Consider the following 23,479-nt stretch of genomic DNA (forward strand, 5'->3'; position numbering starts at 1 on the left):
AGTCACGACGCGCGACGTCATAAAGCTCCTTACCCAATATAATCGAGTATTTTAGATTTCTAACTTTGTGGAAAATCGTTCAACCCGATCTACGAAGTCTATGGCAAAAGATTGTGAATCCATCATGATTATATTATGTAGGTACCTATAGAAAGAAGTCGAGAAGACTTACGGGTCTAAAGTGAAGACTGCCAATTAAAACACCTGTCCCACTTTGCAGTAATTGAAAGGGAAGTATAATGCAACTGACAGTTCCTATTATTTTATTTATAAAATTGTTAGTTAGTAAACGTGCGTTTACGAAATGCACAAATGATCAAAGAAAACTAGTTAAAAATCGAGTGATTATATATCACGCGTAAGATTAATTTCAAATTTTTAACCCCCGACCTAACAAGAGGGGTGTTATAAGTTAGACGTGTGTATCTGTGTATCTGTCTGTGGCATTGTAGCTCCTAAACTAACGGACCGATTTCAATTAAGTTTTTTTTTTGTTTGAAAGATGGCTTGATCGAGAGTGTTCTAAGCTATAATCCAAGAAAATCGGTTCAGCCGTTTGAAAGTTATCAGCTCTTTTCTAGTTACTGTGGGTAACCTTCACTTGTCAGGGGTGTTATAAATTTTTAATTTACACTTGTAATTGTTTCTATGTGTGAGAACAGATTTCATACGCCATCGAATATTATGATTGTTACATATATATGTCGGTTAAAATATCATTGTTGTGAATCAAGTGAATAATATTATAATAATAGTCGTCAAAACTAATATTGCTCCATAATCTAACAGAGAGCTAGCTAGCTTAATATTTAACGAGGAATATCAGGAATATTTTATAGAGCTACTATAATATTCCCCTTTGCCTCGCTATTATATGTCTATACTAAGAGAATAAGCCTGAGCTAGAAATTGGAATAATAGCAAGAATCTTTTTACAAAATTTTAAAGACAATTCCGTCTACGGTTCGTTTATAGCGAAAATATAAGTTACTAGAGGATGGATACCGCGTGGATTTAGAATTTTAAAGATCCCCAAAGAAGAAGAAAAGAACCTCAAGTCAGTATTTGCTTTCAAGTCTAAGCTTAAAAAGATACTATTAGAAAAGCAAAAGAGCTTGGAAGCACTTACTTGAGTTTACTTTTTTATCATCATTCCGGTATTCTGGAAAGTAGCCTGAAAAATAGCGCAGGGAGTTTCTTAGACTTTGGATCTACTTACAAATTATTTGGAGATAGAGATTATAAAGAAGTAAATTTTACGGCTATCTGCGGACTTAGTCAATTTTGCATAGGGAGGTCAATCGCACAGGTCAAACCTGGGTTACCTGATGCTCGTTAATAGTGTAGTCAATGTGATTAAAAAATGTCGAGTATATATGTATGCTGACGACATGTGTCTGCTGTACGCGTCAAAGGACGTGAGGGAGGCGCGCGATCATATCCAGTCAGACTTTGAAAATGTGATTAAATGGGCGCATGATAATGGTATAATTATTAATATGGAAAAGACGAAATGCATGCATATATACTCGCCATACAACAGACGGGCTAAAATGGTTCAGTATAAAGATATAGGTATAGTTGGCCACAGTTATGACTGCTTGCATGGTGCTAAAAACTCGTGTGTATGTCCACAGCTACAATATGTAGATAATTATAAGTACCTAGGTTTGATCATAGATCAAAATTTTAATTGGAAATCTCACATAGGAGCTGTGTGCAACAAGCTAAGGTCAATATTGGGAAAATTTTATCACCTAGACCGAGTCTTAAGTAAACATACAAAACTAGTAGTATACTATGCGTTAGCAGACTCAGTAATTAGTTATGGCTTGAGTATTTATGGCAGAACATTTAGTACCTATCTCACAGAAATTAAAAAAATACAAATTAGACTTTTAAAACATATTTTAGGAAAAAAAGAGAAAAAAAAATACAAAGGACAATATGACAGTATTTTTAAAGACTTACAAATTTTACCTATCAACAAAAAAGTAGAATATTTAATAGTAAAAAATAATTTTTTCTCAACTAATTATAAAAAAAAGGTTAAAATGAGGGATAATCTTAGAACAAATAGGAAGGTGAGATTTTCAATGCCAAAAATTTACAACTACTATGGCAAAAGAATAAGCGCATATATAGTACCCAAATTATATAATGCAATCGGCTGGGTTGAGGAGGACAGCGATGGGCTCAGTGAGGGAGTCCTTAAGAAGAGGTTAAAGAAACACCTACTTAGGGACTCCCTAACGGAGTAGGTCCATGCTTTATAAAATTAGTAATTTGTGTTTTGTGTTTTCTTTTGATTTGTATAGAAATGTGTTTTTGTCTGTTTAATAAATTAGTTAGGTTTAAATAAATGTTTACTCGTAGTAAGTTTATTATAAGTATAGATTAAGGTGTATGGATAAGTTAGTTAATATGTACGATAAAATAAGAGCGCCACCTCGCCAACAAACTGGCCCACCAGTTTGGCGAGCGATAATATTATAGATCCAATGTTAATTTTTTTTTGATTAAATAAATTTAAAAAAAAAAAACAGAATAATATCTAGACTGATCCGGGACGTCGAGCTGATTTTTTTCAGGGGTTGCCTGAAAAACAGCGCTGAGGTAGTGTATCCACGTACACTACTACAGCATTATGCTGAGGCGATTCCCTTTTTGGGACAGTTTGGCGCCACAGACACGCATTCTGTTTTTTACTATTATTTAGATTTTATAATTGTTTATTTTTAGATTTAATATAAGTAGATATAAGATTCATTGAAATTCCATGCAATTCGGCTCAGAGGATCACCGTGCCTTTGCAGTACAAGTTTATTATTTATTAGAACTACGAAATAGCGGTGGTCGTCTCGGCCGAAATGCATGGAAAGCTCAGTAAGTTATGTTTTAGATAATTATTTAGGTTTTTAAGTTTAATTTATTAGCTTTTATGTTTTATCGGTTTTCATTCTATGTACTGTGTTTGCGCCTAACTTTATAGTCCCGAATTAAAGTATATATATATATATTTTTTTTTTTTTTTATTCACTATAGGTAAGCGCTTGACCACAATCACACCTGATGGAAAGTGATGATGTGGTCTAAGATGGGACGCGTCAAAAAGTCTATTTTTTATATTTTCTTCGGATTTTATCAACAGAATTTATTATTACCTCAATTTGCAATAGCTACTCGACTTTCATACCTTAATGTTCTATAATAATGCTGTTATTACTCTCATTATTTTTAAGAGGGGAGTAAATTTCCACGCGTTAATATCAATTAGGTTTCCAACCAAGTTGTGATGTGGTTAAATGGTTAAAGGACACATTTATTTGAGAATAGCTGGTGCCCGCGACTTCGCCCGCGTGGATTTAGGTTTTCCGAAATCCCGTGGGCACTCTTTGATTTTCCGGGATAAAAAATAGTCTATGTGCTTAATCCATGATACATATTATCTATCTCCATTCCAAATTTCAGCCAAATCTGTCAAGCAGTTTTTGCGTGAAGGAGTAACAAACATACACACACACACATACAGATACACTCAAACTTTCGCCTTTATAATATTAGTGTGATAGCTGGTGCCCGCGACTTCGTCTGCAAGGATTTGATCAACCCATCGCCGGCACACTACTGAGTACGGGTTTCTTCTCAGAATGAGAAGGGTTTGAGAACATTATGGAGGACTCTAAAGCACGTAGGTTTTCTGACGATGTTTTCCTTCACTGTTAAAGCAAAAGTGATATTAATTCGTTGATTGTTAGATAGTTAGAGGTGCGTGCCCGGGATTGAATCCCGCACCCCGCACTTAATAAGGTGGCCATGAAACCACAAAAATTTCACCGTGTATAGCTATTGTGTTGGTACTTCCATTCTAATTCTGAGAGGAGACCCGTGCACAGTAGTGGGCCGGCAGTGGGTTAGTCACGATGATGAATATTGTATCGTAATTTGCTTTGGTACCCAAATAAATAAAATAACATATAAGTGTAATAGGCCAGTCATTAAAGCCAAAACCCGAAAGTAATTAGTAACTTGATATAAATTAAAAATTTATAACCCCGACAAGTGAAGCTTACAGTAACTAGAAAAGAGCTGATAACTTTCAAACGGCTGAACCGATTACACACGTCAAACTTATAACACCCCTCTTTTTGGGTCGGGGGTTAATAAATGCCTATAATAAGCACATCAGATACCAGGATGACCGACATAGGTCAGCGAATTAGCCAGCTGAAATGGCAGTGACTTTTAAATACGAATGCATTATTCATTATCGTAATGAAACACGACCGCTGATGGGCACAGCGGGGACCACGGGTCTCGAGGCAATGACACACTATATTATGAAGTATTTTAGTTTCCTCACCTATACATAGATGGCACTAACTGCATGCAAATATGAAATCGAGCAAAATTGTTATTTTTGTACTATTTTATTGATAAAATTAATTTTATTTAATGCTTTTGTATATAAAAAGCGTGCAAAAAAATAAAAAGTAATAATAAGTATAAATTATTCAATGTTTTATAGAAAAAAATTGGATCAATTCTAAATCACGCTATGGAAGTTTTTTCTATATTGAGATATATAAAAAGGGAAACTAGTATAGTCGTTGTACTCGCTTCGGCAGTACATATACTAAAATTGGAACGATACAGAGAAGATTAGCATGGCCCCTGCGCAAGGATGACACGCAAAATCGTGAAGCGTTCCACATTTTTTGCCCAGTTTTCTATAAAATCTCTAGATATCCACTAATTTCTTTTTAACCCCTGGCCCAAAAAGAGGGGTGTTATAAGTTTGATATGTGTATCTGTGTATCTGTCTGTGGCATCGTAGCTCCTAAACTAATGAACCGATTTTAATTTAGTTTTTTTTTTTGTTTGAAAGTTGGCTTGGCTTGATCGAGAGTGTTCTTAGCTATAATCCAAGAAAATCGGTTCAGCCGTTTGAAAGATATCAGCTCTTTTCTAGTTACTGTAACCTTCACTTGTCGGGGGTGTTATTAATTTTTAATTTAGACTTGTCTATATTAAAAATATATATTGTTTATATGTATGTCTGACTGACTGACTGGCTGATCTATCAACGCACAGCTCAAACTACGGGATGGATCGGGTTGGCATGCAGATAGCTAATAATTATTATGACATAGACATCCGCTATGAAAGGATTTTCGAAAATTCACCCCCTAAGGGGGTAAAATAGGAGTTTGAAATTTGTAGTCCACGCGGACGAAGTCGCGGGCATAAGCTAGTTTATTATAAGTATATTTACTTCAGTAAGATATCGCATTCAACCTTCAATTAGTTCCTTGTCGAGTATAACACCTTCTAAGACATGGTCCTGACACGCGTTGCGGCTGTTCCAAGCTTTATTTATGCTATATGTACCTACTGAGTAGATGAGCAATTAGTATTTGATACCATACTATCCTTACTATGTGGTATAATGCCTTTGATATTGCTATTATGATATTTATGCACCCATACCTACGTGAGAACGGTGCGGCAATTTTAATTATAAGGTTTATGACTTTACAAAGGAAAACCGCAGCATCTGCTGACTTTGATATTAAGCTAGCTGAGATGCAAGTTTATAGGCAAATGAGTTCGCTATGAGACTGTGTAATAAGGCACTGCTGACAGGAAACTTGGCATCCTCAACAAAGTCAAGCGGTACTTCCGGTCGGAACGGCTTCTTCCTTGTACCAAGTTCAAGTTAGATCGTGCATCCATTTATTTTATATTTGTTTGTATCAGAAAGTTGAGACAGTAAAGATAAAAATAAGGAAAAAAGTGGACAGGGAAGCACTTATCTCCATAAGAGATCTCTACCAGTGACCCTTGGCAGTGCGAGAGGTTGTAAAGGGAGTAGAATAGGTACAGCAAAGATAGACAGTATTTTTGATAGATATAATATATTCTTAATAGATATTATGTTATATTATATAATATACAAGTATTTATATATTAAAATAGGCTTACAAAAACATAGGTACATACATTTATGGAATGTCTCTGTCAAGTACTAACTTGATGCATTAGATTCGGTGTGTGTCACGTTAGAAGACTCATTGGTGACTAAGCGATGGTCGATTCTCGGCCACAATGTTTGGTACATCGTTGGCGCAAAGTTTCCTGTCTATCAGTATATATTTCGGAAAATGTGCCCAAGAACTGTTCGACCCGGTTTATCCTTTACCCTTCTACTACTATACTGCGAGGTATCGTCAAAGTCTGCAGCCGTACGTAGTCGAAATTTCACGGACACGTACGAAGCGATCTGCTTCCTCGATTCTAATTCAAACCGCTAGGACATGAATCGCCTTTCCGGCTTTAGTTTCCTCCTCCACTTTTAATATAGGCATGCATCTTGCACTGTCATCATCACTTCATCATCACTATCAACATCACTGCATGATCACTTACCAGCAGGTCTGATCGCAGCCAACGAGTCTAAAAATTAAAAAAAAAACTTACAAATTCAACAATTGGCCGATTTCGAATATAACCATCAATAATAAACAATAATAATCAGTCCGTCGTAAACCATCAATAAATACCGTGAAAGTAAAACACGGTCAGAAACATGAAATCAAAATTCAAATGTTTTGAACCATCTGGCGCTAAGTTACAACTTTGTACGGGTGAGTCTGATTCGCCCAAACTTTGCCTATCCCCCAGAGTTTAATATCCGAAAACAAGTTTGCATTATAATGCGGAAAATTAATATTATGCAAATTATATTGATAATATCATTACTGGCTTCCCATGGTGTGTGATATTGCGGACGGACGCGGAAATTATAGGTACAGGTCGGCTCCTAAGTAATTTATGATCACACTTTACTTAGGACACGGTTACACCTGTAAGTTTTACTCACGTAAGTAGCTTACGTGATTAACTTACGACTTTACTAATTACTAATTTACTCACGTAAGTCACTTACTACTTACGACAAATTTACTAATTACGAATACTAGCTACCTACTATAAAACACTCATAATACATTTTCATTAGCACAAGTAAAGGGAAACAATCAAAAACCGTGAATTTGTGGTTACATCATAAACAAATTGAATTAAACGGAAACTTTTGTGTATGAGTCCGGTTTGCACTTGATTGGTTATTGATTTCTTGTTATCAATGACTAACGAGTCCTCAATAAAATTCTTGTAAGTATATGAAAGGATTTTTAGATTATTTGACCCAAACGAAGCCGGGACCTAGAGTTAGTAAAAATATTTTTCAAATGAGTGTAAAGTTCTTGTTGGACAGAGCGCCAAGTGTCTTTTGAGAGAGTTTTCCAAGAATGAAACCTAAGGCAATTTAGAAAAGAACTTTCGTAAAGGAAATCAACTTCAGGTCCAGATGTTAAGGCGTTTATTAAAAAACTTTTGTAAATCTCTTCGTCCTCCGTCATAACTCCGAAAAGTTAGAAGTGCAAGCTCGGGATCGAACTCCGGGCTTCCGATTAGGAGGTTGACTCTTTTTTTTAGGGTTCCGTACCTCAAAAGAAAAACGTATAACTAACTTATAGGATCACTTTGTTGTCTCTCTGTCTGTCCGTCCGTCCGTCGTGTCTGTCAAGAAACCCATAGGGTACTTCCCATTGACTTAGAATCAGGAAATTTGGCAGGTAGGTAGGTCTTATAGCACAAGTACAGGAATAAATCTGAAAACCGTGAATTTGTGGTTACATCACAGAAAAAAAATTATAATGTGTTTCAATTTTTAAAGTAAGATATAACTGTGCTATACCAAGTGGCCAGTGGGGTATCATATGAAAGGGCTTTACTTGTATATTCTAAAACAGATTTTTATTTATTTTTATGTATGATAGTTTTTGATTTATCGTGCAAAATGTTGGAAAAAACACCCGAGTACGGAACCTTCAGTGCGCGAGTCGGACTCGCACTTGACCGGTTTTTTTTTTAATTTACTTATGATAATGCACAAGAATTCCTTATAATTTATAACTCGCCGAACTGCACAGCAGTTTGTTGGCGGGTTAGTGCTCATAAAAGATTACCTACTTACTAAAGGCACGGGCCTTTATCTATAGACTATAGGTAATATTTACTCTAATAATATATTATAATACTTTACTAATCTATAAACAACTCACATTAACCTAGCATTCTTATCAAATACTAGTTATATACTTTAAACATTAAATACACTGTAGTTAGTCGGTGAAGGAGTCCATAATAACAAGTGTAAATTAAAAATTTATAACACCCCCGACAAGTGAAGGTTACAGTAACTAGAAAAGAGCTGATAACTTTCAAACGGTTGAACCGATTTTCTTGGATTATAGCTAAGAACACTCTCAATCAAGCCACCTTTCAAACAAAAACAAACTAAATTAAAATCGGTTCATTATTTTAGGAGCTACGATGCCACAGACAGATACACACGTCAAACTTATAACACCCCTCTTTTTGAGTCGGGGGTTAAAAACTAACTCTCACCACTAGGCTATCACCGCTACTGATAATAATTTTAGAAATTAAGTATGAATCCTCAAATTGCCCATGTTGGGCGTCAAACCCGGGACCTCCCACTTACAAGACTACAGCGAGAGGTCAACAAAGCCCGACCACATAATATTATGAACTAACTTTTTCAATGCATTTAAAAGTTTTCCCCCAGTTGAGTGCTCTAAAGCTTTGTCAGAGTGAACGAAACTTTGCGGAAATAGTCAACCAAAATATATCTAAATGAAAGCTATTCTAAAGTAAATTTCGAAAAATCAAAATTTTTTAAAATTATTTTCTTTAAAATTCACTATACAACATCACATAATTTTATTACTATACAATCCGAGACGCTATTACTGCAAATACCATAGAAACAGACTTGTTTCTATCGCCATGGCAAACACGGTTTCAAAGTAACTAATCAGTGAAGCGTTTCAAACGCGTCTTTAGCGATTAGTGTATTGAAACCCTCTTGCGTTAATTACGAGAAACTAGTTTCATCAAAGACGTGCTTTTGCAAAATCAATGAACAACAAACCTTAGATTCTGAGAAAGTTTCAACGCAGAATGATTGCACCGAGTGCACGGTTTAAAACGGGCTTCAAACTAGGTATCCGAAACCTTTTTTTTTTCCAACACCTTAAAACTAATATTAGTAACTAGCTGATGCCCGCGACTTCGTTCGCGTGGATGTGGTTTTTTAAAAATCCCGTGGGAACTCTTTGATTTTCCGGGATAAAAAGTAGCCTATGTGCTAATCCTGAGTATAATCTATCTCCATTCTTCAGCCCAATCCGTCCAGTAGTTTTTGTGTGAAGGAGTAACAAACATACACACACACACATACAAACTTTCGCTTTTATAATATTAGTGTGATGTAAAACTATTTTATCTAATCCTAAAACCATATCTAACTATAACTGAAGACAGGCCTGATTGGTCAGCACATGCACCATATGACAATGGTTCAGGTACTCACGATCAAACCTGTCAAAGAATGTCCTCAGGATGTCATTGGGACTAGCCCTTACATACGTAAAACGATGCACCAGAGATGTGCATCGTTTAAGCACGGTAGTGTGGAAATAATCCACATGATCCATGTATGATAAGCCAATATATATATACACTAGCGACCCTCCCCGGCTTCGCACGGGTGGACATTTATTTTTTCTATTTTCCGGGATAAAATATAGCCTATACGGATTCGGAAGAATCCCTCTAAGTAATGGTAAAAGAAATTTTGAAATCGGTCCAGTAGTTTTTGAGCCTATTCAATACAAACATACAAAAATACAAAGGTTTCCTCTTTATAATATTAGTATAGATGAAGCCAGCTCCACACTTTACACACAAAGACCTTGTGTTTGAGTGGGATTTGAGATCCCACCTAAATCATTAACACGTCAATAATGATTTAGGTATGGATAGCTCGGGAAATTAAACAGATTTCAGTATGTAACGTATCTTGCGGTTTGCGTAAACGATCGTAAATATTGAAGACTGTTGCATCACCATTTTGACGATGCGCGAATTCGCGCTGCCAAGCGATTTGGCGTTTCGGTACGATGCGACATAAAAACCAGAGATTTAAGAGTCCGTTTCATACAATCGTAGTTCCAATTTCATTTGAATATTAAGCAACCAAAGTCCATGAAATTTTGCAGACATATTCTAGAAACTAATATCTATGTCTGTGGTTTTCCAGATTTCTGTTAAAATATTCGGTTTCAAAGTTACGCGGTCTTAAAAAATTTCATACAAATCTTTGAGCCCCTGTAATTTTAAAACTACATATTTTTAGAAAAATCTAAAACACCAAAGACACAGATATTAGTTTCTAGAATATGTCTGCAAAATTTCATGGACTTTGGTTGCTTAATATTCAAATGAAATTGGAACTACGATTGTATGAAACGAGTGACGGAGAGAGCCCTGTTAAGTTCCTCCAGTAGATAGAAGCCGACTTACTGTGAAATCTAATCTAATTGTACGAGGCATCGTACGAGAACGCTAATCGCTTGGCGGAGCGGTTTTTGCTGGTAAGGCGGTTACTGACCACGGCCGAAGCCGCTTAGCGGATCAGACCAAAGACCATAAGCTAGATGATGCCTACGACTTTATCTGCATGGATTTCAGTTTTAGAAAACTCTATGGAATCTCTTTGATTTAACGGGTCAAAAATTACTTAGCCTATGGGATGCAAACTATCTAACGTATGTACCAAAAGTCATGTGGCTTCAAAGAAATAAAAGAAATCTAAGTTGACAAAATATCTACAATATAATTAGGCTCTATAACCTGAGGGACTGAAATCCCCGATAACACCGCCGTATTTACTTACCCAAAATAATCTTGTTAACATAGCCCTGATTTAACAAACTTCAAAATTTCAATCTAGTTTACTTTACAAACAGCTCAGAGGAACAGAGTTAGTAAAATAAACTGAATGGGCTCAGTAAGAAAATAAATCTATTATAAATTATCTCCTGTGCTACTGTAAAAGCGCAAACTACGGTAAACCCCAGGATTTTGCAGTAAAACCTAAGATTTACCAAGTCTTAGGCTGAGATCTATAGATCGCACTTTGATTTTGCTCAGACTTAAGACATTGTTAACATGAAACAGCGTTATACGTCTGGTATTTTGTCTCTTTTCAACTGAAACTTAAGTCTAAGCAAAGTCAAAGTGCGCTCTATAGATTATAACCTTAGATGCCATCTTTACGGGCGAGAAAATCGTAACGAGTCCGACCTACTATATCGTCGGCGATAGTATCGCCCTGTGGAGATTGAGACTCGTATAATAATTTTTTTTGTTTTTTTTTTTTTGTAACTTTTTTGTTGTTTTTGATGTAACCACAAATTCACGGTTTTCGGATTTTTTCCTTTACTTGTGCTATAAGACTTACCTACCTGCTTAACATGATTCTAGGTCAGCGGGAAGGTTTTCTTGACAGACCCTACAGATGGATAGACGGACAGACAGACAACAAAGTGATCCTATAAGGGTTCCGTTTTTCCTTTTGAGGTTCGGAACCCTAAGAACATACAAAACACACAGAAAAAACTATACACGAGGGTGTAAAGGCGGTTTTATTGTTAAAGCAATATTTATGTAGTTAATGATTATTATTATTAATCATAATTAAGGAAGGTACGTAGTTCTAACTCTACCTAATCGAGCAAAATATTCCGTCCGTCCAATTAGAAACATGAACCTGCTTACGACGCGCGGTGTTGATTGCTAAGTCAACACAATTACACGAAAAGGCAACAAGCCTTGTTGGCCTCACAAAACGGTCCTTAATTAATTCTCTGTAATAAAAGTTAAGTAGGTTTCCATGTTTAAAACAAGTAATGTTAAATGACGTTTGGACAGTTTTCGTATTAAAAATCTGTCAAACACAGACACCCCTGCCACTTAAACTTTAATAAACTATTAAAGTTTATTAATTTAAGGGTGTTTGGCAGGAACCAGGAGATTGCCGCGACTTTTGTGTATAGGAATACATGACGTGATTTTTAAATGTAATACTATTCAGAAGAAAATATAAAATAATTACACTATATAGTTTAAAAGTTAGACGAAAAATTTTAAACGTCTTTGTTAAAGGACGTACGTCTGTACGTCTGTGCCATAGCTACCACGGCACGGCTTTGCCGGTACGATGGTAACTAGCCACGGCCGAAGCCTCCCGCCAGAAAAACGACCCAGTCACGGCTAGTGAGGCTATAAAGACGATCTTAAGTTATGCCCTTTCTTTCCAGCTTCCGTGGCCCGAATAGCCAAGTTCCTCGGAAGCACTGGCACACCAATCCTGACCACTGGCGGCTTCAGCTTCGACTTTGTGGAGTCGAAGCAGACATGCGACGACGAGTTCTACATGATGGTGCGAGCTGGTCCCGTGGGGTTCAAGGATCTGGCGTATTTCCTCATCGATGTTATGCGACAGTAAGTATACAGTTCTTGTATAATTTAGTGGGGGTGATTGACTCATACCTACTAAAATACTGTTAAACCAAAGTGACCGACATAGCTCATCGAATTAGTCAGTTGAAGTGGTGGGTAAGACATGTCTGTCGCAGAACCGATGGCCGCTAATGCAGACGTGCTCTGGAATGAATCGCGTATCAGCAAGCGCAGTGTGAGACGACCACCAATCCGCTGGACCAACGACCTTAAGAGGGTAGTGGGAAGTGGGTGGATGAGAAAAGCGGAGGACTGTGTGTGGTGGCGCGCTCTTGGGAAGGCCTATGTCCAGCAGTGGACGCAAACAGGCTGATTGATTGATTGAATCATCCGTGGCCCGCATAGCCAAGTTTCTCGGCAATAAGGGCACCCCTATCTTGTCCACCGGTGGCTTCAGTTTCGACTTTGTGGAGTCGAAGTAGACATGCATCGACGATTTCCGCATGTTGATGCGAGCGATGAGATTTTTTGCTTATGTATAATTGAATACCTGGAGAGTGGCATAGGTTACTTTTTATCCCAAAAGATCAAAGAATTTTCACCGGATTTTATAAAAGCTAAATCCACGCGAACGAAGTCGCGGGATTCATCTAGTGGTACATATAACTTAATCGTTCAAGCAGGCATTTTAAAATGTTTTCTTGCCTAAGTGTGGATATAAGCGAACAAACAGGTGTAATATATCAAGGAATTGTCGGCTTTATTTTACGCGCCCGTAGAAGGCTTTCACGCGATATTTTCGTAAGCTTTTTGAGGCCTTGTTTGTTACACTGGCATCTACATAGCCTTGTTACATTACATTTTACATCTTTGACAAAATTCAATCATTTAAGTATTTACAAGATATCAAAGATAACTCTATTTCGAGCTTAACCTACCTTACTTGATAGAGCATACCTAAAGTAATATTGAGCGTATACTAATACCAGCTAATATCTTGCAGAAGTTTGCCAAATCATTTTTTTTTGTCTGAAATATTGGTTTATATATATTGGTTTATATAGTATTTGAATAGTTATGTGTAGATAAATATGCTCCAGTTTTGCCAGCTGAATATACAAAGCAGAGAAATAAGGTATTTTTATAAAATAAAATAGGTAAGGTTCTGAAACAAAAAATATCCGATGCTACAAGAAAAAATACTAAATGCTAGTAAATAACCCAAATTTTCATTCAATTCAATCATTGTTATGCCGGGGTCGTAAAGAAAACATTCATTAGATTTTATCTTTCTTTTCTATAGATCTTATTACCATTCCGCGATCTCATTTTAGAGGATAAAAGAAACCTTTTATTTCTATATCATGGGTAATATCAAAGTAATGTTGACAATATTACATTATTGGGGATATTGGATTATCCTTTTTACTCTACCGTGTTTCATTGTTTTTGCCTTTAACATAGTATTATTATATTATTCTGTGTTTTAAGACCAATGGTGGCTCTACCTGTTTGAAACCACCAAGAATAATCCAATGCCTAATATCCGCCACCTTGTCATTCCGAATCGTAACTTAACAGAAATAGGTAATAGTAAATAGTTTTCATAATTTTTATAACGTTATTTTTCTATCAAGGTTATTAAAGATACCGTGGGAACTGTTTGATTTTCCAGGATAAAAAGTTATCTATGACAATAACATGGACGCATTGGTTAAGCGGATAGGTTTTTAGGAATCCCGTGGGAACTCTTTAGTTATCCGGGATAAAAAGTAGCCTATGTGCTAATCCAGGATATTATCTATCTCCATTACGAATTTCAGCCGAATCCGTCCAGTGGTTTTTGCGTGAAGGAGTAACAAACATACACACACACACACATACACACAAATTCTCGCCTTTATAATATTAGTGTGATCTGAGTTATATTATTATTATATTTAATAAAATTATAGGTTATCCCGCGACTTCGCCCGCGCCTAAAGCGACTTGTAATTTTCACCATAATATTAATTTTATTATTTTCAATTACTGAAAGATAACATCCGTTTGTATTCATCTTATCTTACAGTTTAAATTAACCGTCTCGTAAAACCTCTACGTGTTGGACTCATGTCGGTAGGTACTTAGGCCTAGTTAGCTCCGTGACTTGAAAGGTAATATTATTGTCAATGAAAATATTTTCCGAGAGACCGGTAGGGTAAGCTGCCGTCACACTCGCACACTCGCTCATGGCCCAGCGAGAGAACTATTCCAACTACACACTCGCTTTTCGTTGCTCGCAACCATTTTCTCGTTTATAACTCAACTTGTTTTTCGGTGGGGTAAATGTATGTCTTTTTAGCCGACTACGGCAAAGCTAAAAGGAAGGGTTATGATTAAATAGCAGTCTATGTGTGTATGTATGTTTGTATCCAGATTCTGTGTGTTCCACCGTAGCGCCTAAACTACTAGACCGATTTTGATGAATGAGGTGTCAATTGATTCGTTATAAAGGGTGACATAAGCTATATTATATTATAAAAAAAGTGGGGTCACCAAAAATTTTTTTTGCTTTATTATTTTTTATTTTATTTATATTTATTTTATTGTATCGAGTGGGGTATCAAAATATGAAATAGGAGAAAATTTTGAGTACATGACTATAAATGTACTTAGGTACTTATAACATTATAATATACCAAGCGACAGAAAAACGATTAATATTTCAGCGTTTACAAAGATGATCGAAGTTGGGTTTTAGTTTTCAACTTTATCTTATCAGCTAGTATGAATACATTAGGGAACAATACATTGTTGATATACCTACCTGCGGTTTAAGGAATGTGAATTATTAAGTGCCTTTTATGATTTCCCGTGGGAATACGGGAGATCCTGCATCTTTTGACGTAATGAGGCCCTTGCAAATTATCAGGGATAAATTTGAAATTCATTAAACAAAATTGCATTTTAATATTCAAACAAGCGGTGTGTGTATACCTAGTGGTTAAAATGTCAGCCTCCTTTTTGGGGGGTCCGGGCTTTGATCCCGGGCACGCATATTTAACTTATCGCAGTAATGTGCGTTTTTATATACATTTACCTATTCATAACCTCTGCAATGTGTCCAGCTGGACACGTCTCACGGTATATAGACAACAGTTGGACAATACAAACCACGCAATGGAAAAGACCAATCGGAAAAAGGGATGTTGGAAGGCCATACAAACGGTGGGCTGATGAGATAATTCAAACTGCAGGGAAGAACTGGCTGTACCTTGGCAAGGACAGGGAGAAGTGGAAGAGGTTGGAGGAGGCCTATACCCGCGAAGGGGCTCATGTTTCATAACAAAAATTGTTCACTTACTAACCATACTAACTTAGGAAAATAAGGGAAATGTAATAACTAACAAAACTAATCTACTATGTAACTTTTTTTTTTTTTTTTTTATTAACTATCAAATATTGAACGTTTTACAAATGCTTTTAACACAACAAAAAAAAAAAACCACTAAGGTTTAGTATTGTTGCTTATCATTCCGTCCATTAAAAGATTTTGGGTATAGTGCTTCCATAAATAATATATCCCACCAAAAACATTTCATGTAAAAAGGTAGCCAAGACTCACAAGTTCATAATGTTTTCACTGTTAAAAAGTTATGAGATCTCTAGTAGAGCCAAGCCCCTAGCTGAGCTTAGATTTGTGCTGGCCATGGGAGCTATCCCAAGTCCAAAGTATATAGCTTTTAAATGTTCTTGACTATATGACATTTATAACAATAAATAACAAATCACTCTACTTACAAGCTCTGATTCTACAACCCCTACATCTTGGTAAAAAAGGACGGCTTGGCCGTTTAATGTTCGTAAAACTAATACATGACATAACATATTTTAAGGCCATAAGGAATAGTTTGTTCGACAATTACTAATTTGTATTGTACTTCGTGATGGTCGCAGAAGCTATTCCGGGCTTAAATGTTATTTCAGATAAAAAATCCACGAACTGTAAACGGCCAAGCCGTACTTTTTTACCAAGATATAGGGTTTGTAGAATCAGAGCTTGTAAGTAGAGTGATTTGTTATTTATTGTTATAAATGTCATATAGTCAAGAACATTTAAAAGCTATATACTTTGGACTTGGGATAGCTCCCATGGCCAGCACAAATCTAAGCTCAGCTAGGGGCTTGGCTCTACTAGAGATCTCATAACTTTTTAACAGTGAAAACATTATGAACTTGTGAGTCTTGGCTACCTTTTTACATGAAATGTTTTTGGTGGGATTTCATTTCTTTTTGGCAGGTGCCCTAGATTTTTTTTGGATCTATTTCTTGTAGGTACATCATTTACATGGCCCACTCTCTATCGTTACCTCTTTTTTTAAAAGCTTTTATTCAACTTGCAATGTACTCGTATGTAAATATGTTTGTTCGGGTGGAATCTTGCAACTCAATTTTGAAGCAGATATACCAAACTTCAGTCTTTTAGGACTTCAGGAAACACAGATCCCACCAAAAACATTTCATGTAAAATGTTGCCAAGACTCACAAGTTCATAATGTTTTCACTGTTAAAAAGTTATGAGATCTCTAGTAGAGCCAAGCCCCTAGCTGAGCTTAGATTTGTGCTGGCCATGGGAGCTATCCCAAGTCCAAAGTATATAGCTTTTAAATGCTCTTGACTATATCACATTTATAACAATAAATAACAAATAACTCTACTTACAAGCTCTGATTCTACAAGCCCTACATCTTGGTTAAAAAATACGCCTTGGCCGTTTACAGTTCCATCACGAAGTACAAAATACAAATTAGTAATTGTCGAACAAACTATTCCTAATGGCCTTAAAATATGTTGTCATTTTATAGTTTTACGAACATTAAACGGCCAAGCCGTACTTTTTTAACCAAGATTTAGGGTTTGTAGAATTAGAGCTTGTAAGTAGAGTTATTTGTTATTTATTGTTATAAATGTGATATAGTCAAGAGCATTTAAAAGCTATATACTTTGGACTTGGGATAGCTCCCATGGCCAGCACAAATCTAAGCTCAGCTAGGGGCTTGGCTCTACTAGAGATCTCATAACTTTTTAACAGTGAAAACATTATGAACTTGTGAGTCTTGGCAACATTTTACATGAAATGTTTTTGGTGGGATTTCATTTCTTTTTGACAGGTGCCTTAGATTTTTTTTTTATTTATTTCTTGTAGGTTCATCATTTTCATGGCCCACTCTATCGTTACCTCTTTTTTTAAAGCTTTTATTAAACTTGCAATGTACTCGTATGTAACTATGTTTGTTCGGGTGGAATCTTGCAACTCAATTTTGAAGCAGATATACCAAATTTCAGTCTTTTAGGACTTCAGGAAACACAGATAGTTGGTACGTTTGATAAATCTGCCACGGACATCTTATCCTGAAAACTTTAGTATTCGAGCAACAGATTCTACAGATATGCATCTCATATACGAGGGGATGAAGGGGGACCCGATTTCTTAATTTATCTGTTGTTCATAATTCTTGAAATTCCTACTTAATGCCAAATTTCAGTCTTCTAGGACTTCAGAAAGTACCCTAGAATTTGTGACTAGAGGTTTTGAATGTCGATAAATCTGAAACTATAAAAGCTAGACAATTGATACTCAATGCGTTTAATATATCTGCCACGGACATCTTATCCTGAAAATATCAGCATTTTAGCGACAGAATTTACAGATTTGCTTTTCTCATAAGAGGCGTAGAGGGGGGGAATTTCCAATTTCTTAATTTTCCTGTAGTTTGTATGCAATTTCTAGTCCACATACCAAATTTCAGTCTTCTAGGACTTTGGGAAGTACCCTAAAATTACAGACTAGAAGTTTTGACTGTCAATAAATCTGAAACTATAAAAGCTAGACAATTGATACTCAATGCGTTTAATACATCTGCCACGGACATCTTATTCTGAAAATATCAGCGTTCTAGCGACAGAATTTACAGATTTGCTTTACCCATAAGAGGCGTAGAGGGGGGGAATTTCCAATTTCTTAATTTTCCTGTAGTTTGTATGCAATTTCTAGTCTACATACCAAATTTCAGTCTTCTAGGACTTCGGGAAGTACCTTAGAGGTTTTGAGTAGAGGTTTTGATGATCATCAGTGAGGGACGAAAACGGCGTATTTTAGGTATCAATATATCTGTAACCATAAAAGCTAGATACTTGATACTTGGTATATTTGGTAAATTTGCTGAGGACACCTTATACTGAAAATTTCAGCTTTCTAGCGTCATCCAGACCGAAGTTATGACGAGTCGAAAATACGGCGAAACACTTCGAGAAAAAGGTACGTAGCGCCCCGGCCGCCGTTTGGCTCGTCTTGGCGGGGGCACTGCCGTGCCCCCTGATACTTGGTACGTTTGATAAATCTGCCACGGACATCTTATCTTGAAAACTTTAGTATTCGAGTAACAGATTTTACAGATATGCATCTCATATACGAGGGGATGAAGGGGGACCCGATTTCTAAATTTATCTGTTGTTCATAATTGTTGAAATTCCTACTTAATGCCAAATTTCAGTCTTCTAGGACTTCAGAAAGTACCCTAGAATTTGTGACTAGAAGTTTTGACTGTCAATAAATCTGAAACTATAAAAGTTAGACAATTGATAGTCAATGCGTTTAATAAATCTGCCAAGGACATCTTATCCTGAAAATATCAGCATTGTAGCGACAGAATTTACAGATTTGCTTCCCCCATAACAGGCGTAGAGGGGGGGAAATTTTCAATTTCTTAATTTTCCTGTAATTTGTATGCAATTTCTAGTCTACATACCAAATTTCAGTCTTCTAGCACTTCGGGAAGTACCCTAGAATTACAGACTAGAAGTTTTGACTGTCAATAAATCTGAAACTATAAAAGCTAGACAATTGATACTCAGTGCGTTTAATAAATCTGCCAAGGACATCTTATCCTGAAAATATCAGCATTCTAGCGACAGAATTTACAGATTTGCTTTTCTCATAAGAGGCGTAGAGGGGGGGCAATTTCCAATTTCTTAATTTTCCTGTAGTTTGTATGCAATTTCTAGTCTACGTAACAAATTTCAGTCTTCTAGCACTTCGGGAAGTACCCTAGAATTACAGACTAGAAGTTTTGACTGTCAATAAATCTGAAACTATAAAAGCTAGACAATTGATACTCAGTGTGTTTAATAAATTTGCTAAGGACATCTTATCCTGAAAATATCAGCATTCTAGCGACAGAATTTACAGATTTGCTTTTCCCATAAGAGGCGTAGAGGGGGGGCAATTTCCAATTTCTTAATTTTCCTGTAGTTTGTATGCAATTTCTAGTCTACATACCAAATTTCAGTCTTCTAGGACTTCGGGAAGTACCTTAGAGGTTTTGAGTAGAGGTTTTGATGATCATCAGTGAGGGACGAAATCGGCGTATTTTAGGTATCAATAAATCTGTAACTATAAAAGCTAGATATTTGATACTTGGTATATTTGGTAAATTTGCTGAGGACACCTTATATTGAAAATTTCAGCTTTCTAACGTCATCCAGACCGAAGTTATGACGGGTCGAAAATACGGCGAAACACTTCGAGAAAAAGGTACGTAGCGCCCCGGCCGCCGTTTGGCTCGTCTTGGCGGGGGCACTGCCGTGCCCCCTGATACATTATTTATAGAAGCACTAGGGAACATTACAAGATAATAATTTGTTATATTTAATTTTTCAAAAATGGGAATTGTTAATATTTGTTTTGAAAGTATGATTTTAACTTGTGTTTAAGGTTAAATTCGGTAAACTAATTAAGGAATATGAGAAATAAAAAGGCCTTTTTATCTATTTATTTATTTTTATTTATTTATAACCTCTGCAACACTCTGAACAAGTCTGTCTGCTAGCTTTTTAGGGCCCATCAGCTGTTTTTAACCGATTTTGATGAATTTCGGTACAAGTATAGCGTACGTGATGCATCCCGGGGAAGGACATAGGTTACTTTTCATCCCGGAAAATCAAAGCGTTCCCACGGTATTTTTAACAACCTAAATCAATCCCGACCAAGACGCGGGCAATGTAGGTATACTCGGTAAAGAGATAGATAGCGTTTATCCCGCAGACGGATATAGACTTATCCCAGAAAATCTGGGAGCTGTCCCACGGGATTATTAAAGAACCAAAACTTACATGAACGAATTCGAGGGCATCATCTAGTTATGTAAGAAGTAATAGGCAATTAATACATATCCCTAGACGACTAACTATTTGGTTCTATAATTTTGTCGGGCTATTGGATATAATTGGTCTGACTGAGTACCCCAAGTCTTAATAATTACGTTAGGGATAACTAAGTGTAATAGACTTTCGTTAATTAAGTAAGTGAGGGTTTATTCTAACGCCCATCGTGATGGATGGTCTTCTAACTAAGTAGGTAGGTAGGTAGGGACCTATACATTATAGCAACTGAAATGAAAAGAACTAGGTATATAGAGTATAGGTACACAAGAACGCTGACTGTGCCATACAAAATGGCAGTTTTTATAAAATATATGTATATATATGCTAGAGGATGCCCGCGTCTTCGTCCGCGTGGATTTAGATTTATTAAGATCCCGTGGGAACTGTTTAATTTTCCGGGATTTGCCTATGTCAATTATATGGACGCAAGCTACCTTGGTACCAAATTACGTACAAATCGATGGGTCTTTGGGAATCCCGTGGCAACTCCTTGATTTTCCGGGATAAAAAGTAGCCTATGTCCGCCCCCGGGATATAAGCTAACTCTGAACCAAATTTCGTCAGTATCGGTTAAACTGTTGGGCCATGAAAAGGTAGCAGACAGACAGACAGACAGACACACTTTCGCATTTATAATATTAGTATGGATAAGTACAGATAGGTACAAGAACGCTGGTTGTGCCATACAAAATGACAGTTTTTATAAAATATATGCGCCTATTTTTTATATAAGTAATATATTGAAATTGCTATTAAACCAGCAAACGGTAAATTAATTAAGGTTTCTGACATCATAATATTATATTACTGTTCTTATTAATTGAAAAATTTTAGGCCACTAATAAAATGCTATAAATTTACTTTATTACAGAAAATCCCTTGAAAAAGAAAATTGTTACCTGTCTCATTAGCTGATTTGTATTTCGAATGATTTTTCCACACAGTGTGGCTTTATACTAATACATTTTCTTTCTGCGCCATCTAGTTTCGAATGGCGGCAACTCCTGCTCATCAACGAACCCGACGCGCAAAACGACGTGGCCGGGAAATACACCTGTCACCTCGTGATGAAAACCCTCGCCAACTTCCTGAAGATAGAAGAGATCATCTACATCCCTTGGGACACCACGTCAGATGGTGGCCTGAACTACACTGAGAACTTAAGGCTTTATCTCGGATATAAATACACAAGTAAGTGGTTAGTTATTTTTTTTTTATTTAGCCTATGTCTAACAATAATAATGAGGTAAGTACCTAAGTATTTATTATTTTAATGTTGAGGTACATAATGAATAAATTAAAAAAATAAATTATAACGACTTTATTATTGTTTTAACCGTAGATCATTTCTGATGTCCTAACCATGAAATAATATTATGATGGAAGAATTAAGCTAATAATATGTATTCAAATCAAATTAAAATTATTATCCATCAAACTGTAATCTAACAGTCTTATTCATAAAAATTTGTAGAAGCTTTATTAGCTTGTTATAAGCAAAGTTCTCAAAAACATGATTCATAAACGTTCAATAGTGCTAAAAGTGTTCAATAACGGCTCCATAACTTATAACAGGCTGAACCCTACTATAAACCCTTATTAAAGAACTAGCTGATGCCCGCAGCTTCGCCCGCGTGGATTGGTCAGATCCCCTGCAGCATCAGGATTGAGGAGTTGGACTCCAAATTTTTTATGAAACAATGTCGCAAAGTTCCTCTATCGATTAAAAAAGAAATGACGCAAATCGGTTCAGAAATCTCGGAGATTTCGGTGTACATAGGTAGAACAACACAACTCCCTTTTTAAAAGTCGGTTAAAAAAGTAGCCTATTTTACGCCCTGGTCAATCCTCTACTTGCCTGTGAAAGTCCCGTCAAAATCGGTTCAGCCGTTCCAAAGATTAGCCTTTTCAAACAGACAGACAGACAGACAGACAGACAAAAATTTTAAAAACGTGTGATTCAGTTATGGTATCGTTCAAATAACCATATGAGCTTAATATGAGGTAGTTATTTCGAAATTACAGACAGACACTCCAATTTTATTTATTAGTATAGACAAGATGGCCGCCGTCTTGTCTTAACAGCTGATAATTTGTTTGGAAGTGAGGTTATTTTGTTTTGGTTGATTCTAGTGTCATTGCATTGTAATTATTATTTGTACGTTATTTATTCTGGATTCGAGAGGCTGTGGTAATTAACTAGAGTTGCAAGTTTTAACTGCCATAAGATGCTAGGGACGGACGTCGTGAAGTAGGTACCTAAAAGTTTCTACCTAATTTCGAAGTTTCTTTTCATGTAATCATTCTTTTACATAGGTATGTGATTTCTTCTAACGTAAGAAATATGGCGGTGATGCAGCTCAGTACCTAACTACATAAACCGAGAAGGATTTGGGTAAAAAAAGGGCTGGCTCATTTTTTGCGCAACGGATCAGCGTGGCTGTCAAGCGTGGAAATGCAGCCAGTATTCTTGGCACCATTCCACACGGGCATGATTTGTATAGTAATTAGATAAAGCTAGCTTTAAGTTTTATTGTAATATTTTCAATTTAAAAAAAAAGGATTTTATTCCATGATTGTCCAGGTACTGTATCTAAATTCTAATACATACTTTTACCTAATACATCTTTTTTTTTTAAATAGTATAATAAAATCTAACGCTAATTTCTAAATTCCTTCCTGATTCCATTTTTATAATTAAATAAATCGGAACAAAGCTCCGAACGATAATACCTAACTATCCTCCAGAACTCAGACAATTGACCGAAATTCGAAAACAAATGTCACACCTGCGTCACTTTTCTGTGTAGAGCCCAGTTTTTTTGCAATTTTGTCTATGAATTCATCAGAACGACAACATAACAAAGCGAAACTAGCC

At 36.2% G+C, this 23,479-nt stretch overlaps 1 protein-coding gene and 1 non-coding gene across 3 annotated transcripts in view; both read left to right on the forward strand.

Moving 5' to 3' along the window:
• The window catches only part of LOC123876988 (atrial natriuretic peptide receptor 1), a 167,112-nt gene that overhangs the window by 38,557 nt on the left and 105,076 nt on the right, over positions 1-23,479 (forward strand). The window contains exons 4-5 of one of the 2 annotated variants that reach the window (XM_045923460.1): positions 12,255-12,438; positions 21,587-21,792. In XM_045923460.1, coding sequence (XP_045779416.1) covers positions 12,255-12,438; positions 21,587-21,792 — 390 coding nt within the window. Of the gene's footprint in view, positions 1-12,254; positions 12,439-21,586; positions 21,793-23,479 lie in introns of those variants that run through there. The other variant, XM_045923463.1, reaches the window with a different exon arrangement.
• On the forward strand, positions 4,613-4,719 carry LOC123877139. Its single transcript, XR_006798509.1, has one exon. It is a non-coding gene; the product is annotated as a U6 spliceosomal RNA (small nuclear RNA).

This window comes from Maniola jurtina, chromosome 22, assembly GCF_905333055.1.
Source record: "Maniola jurtina chromosome 22, ilManJurt1.1, whole genome shotgun sequence".
NCBI lineage: Eukaryota > Metazoa > Arthropoda > Insecta > Lepidoptera > Nymphalidae > Maniola > Maniola jurtina.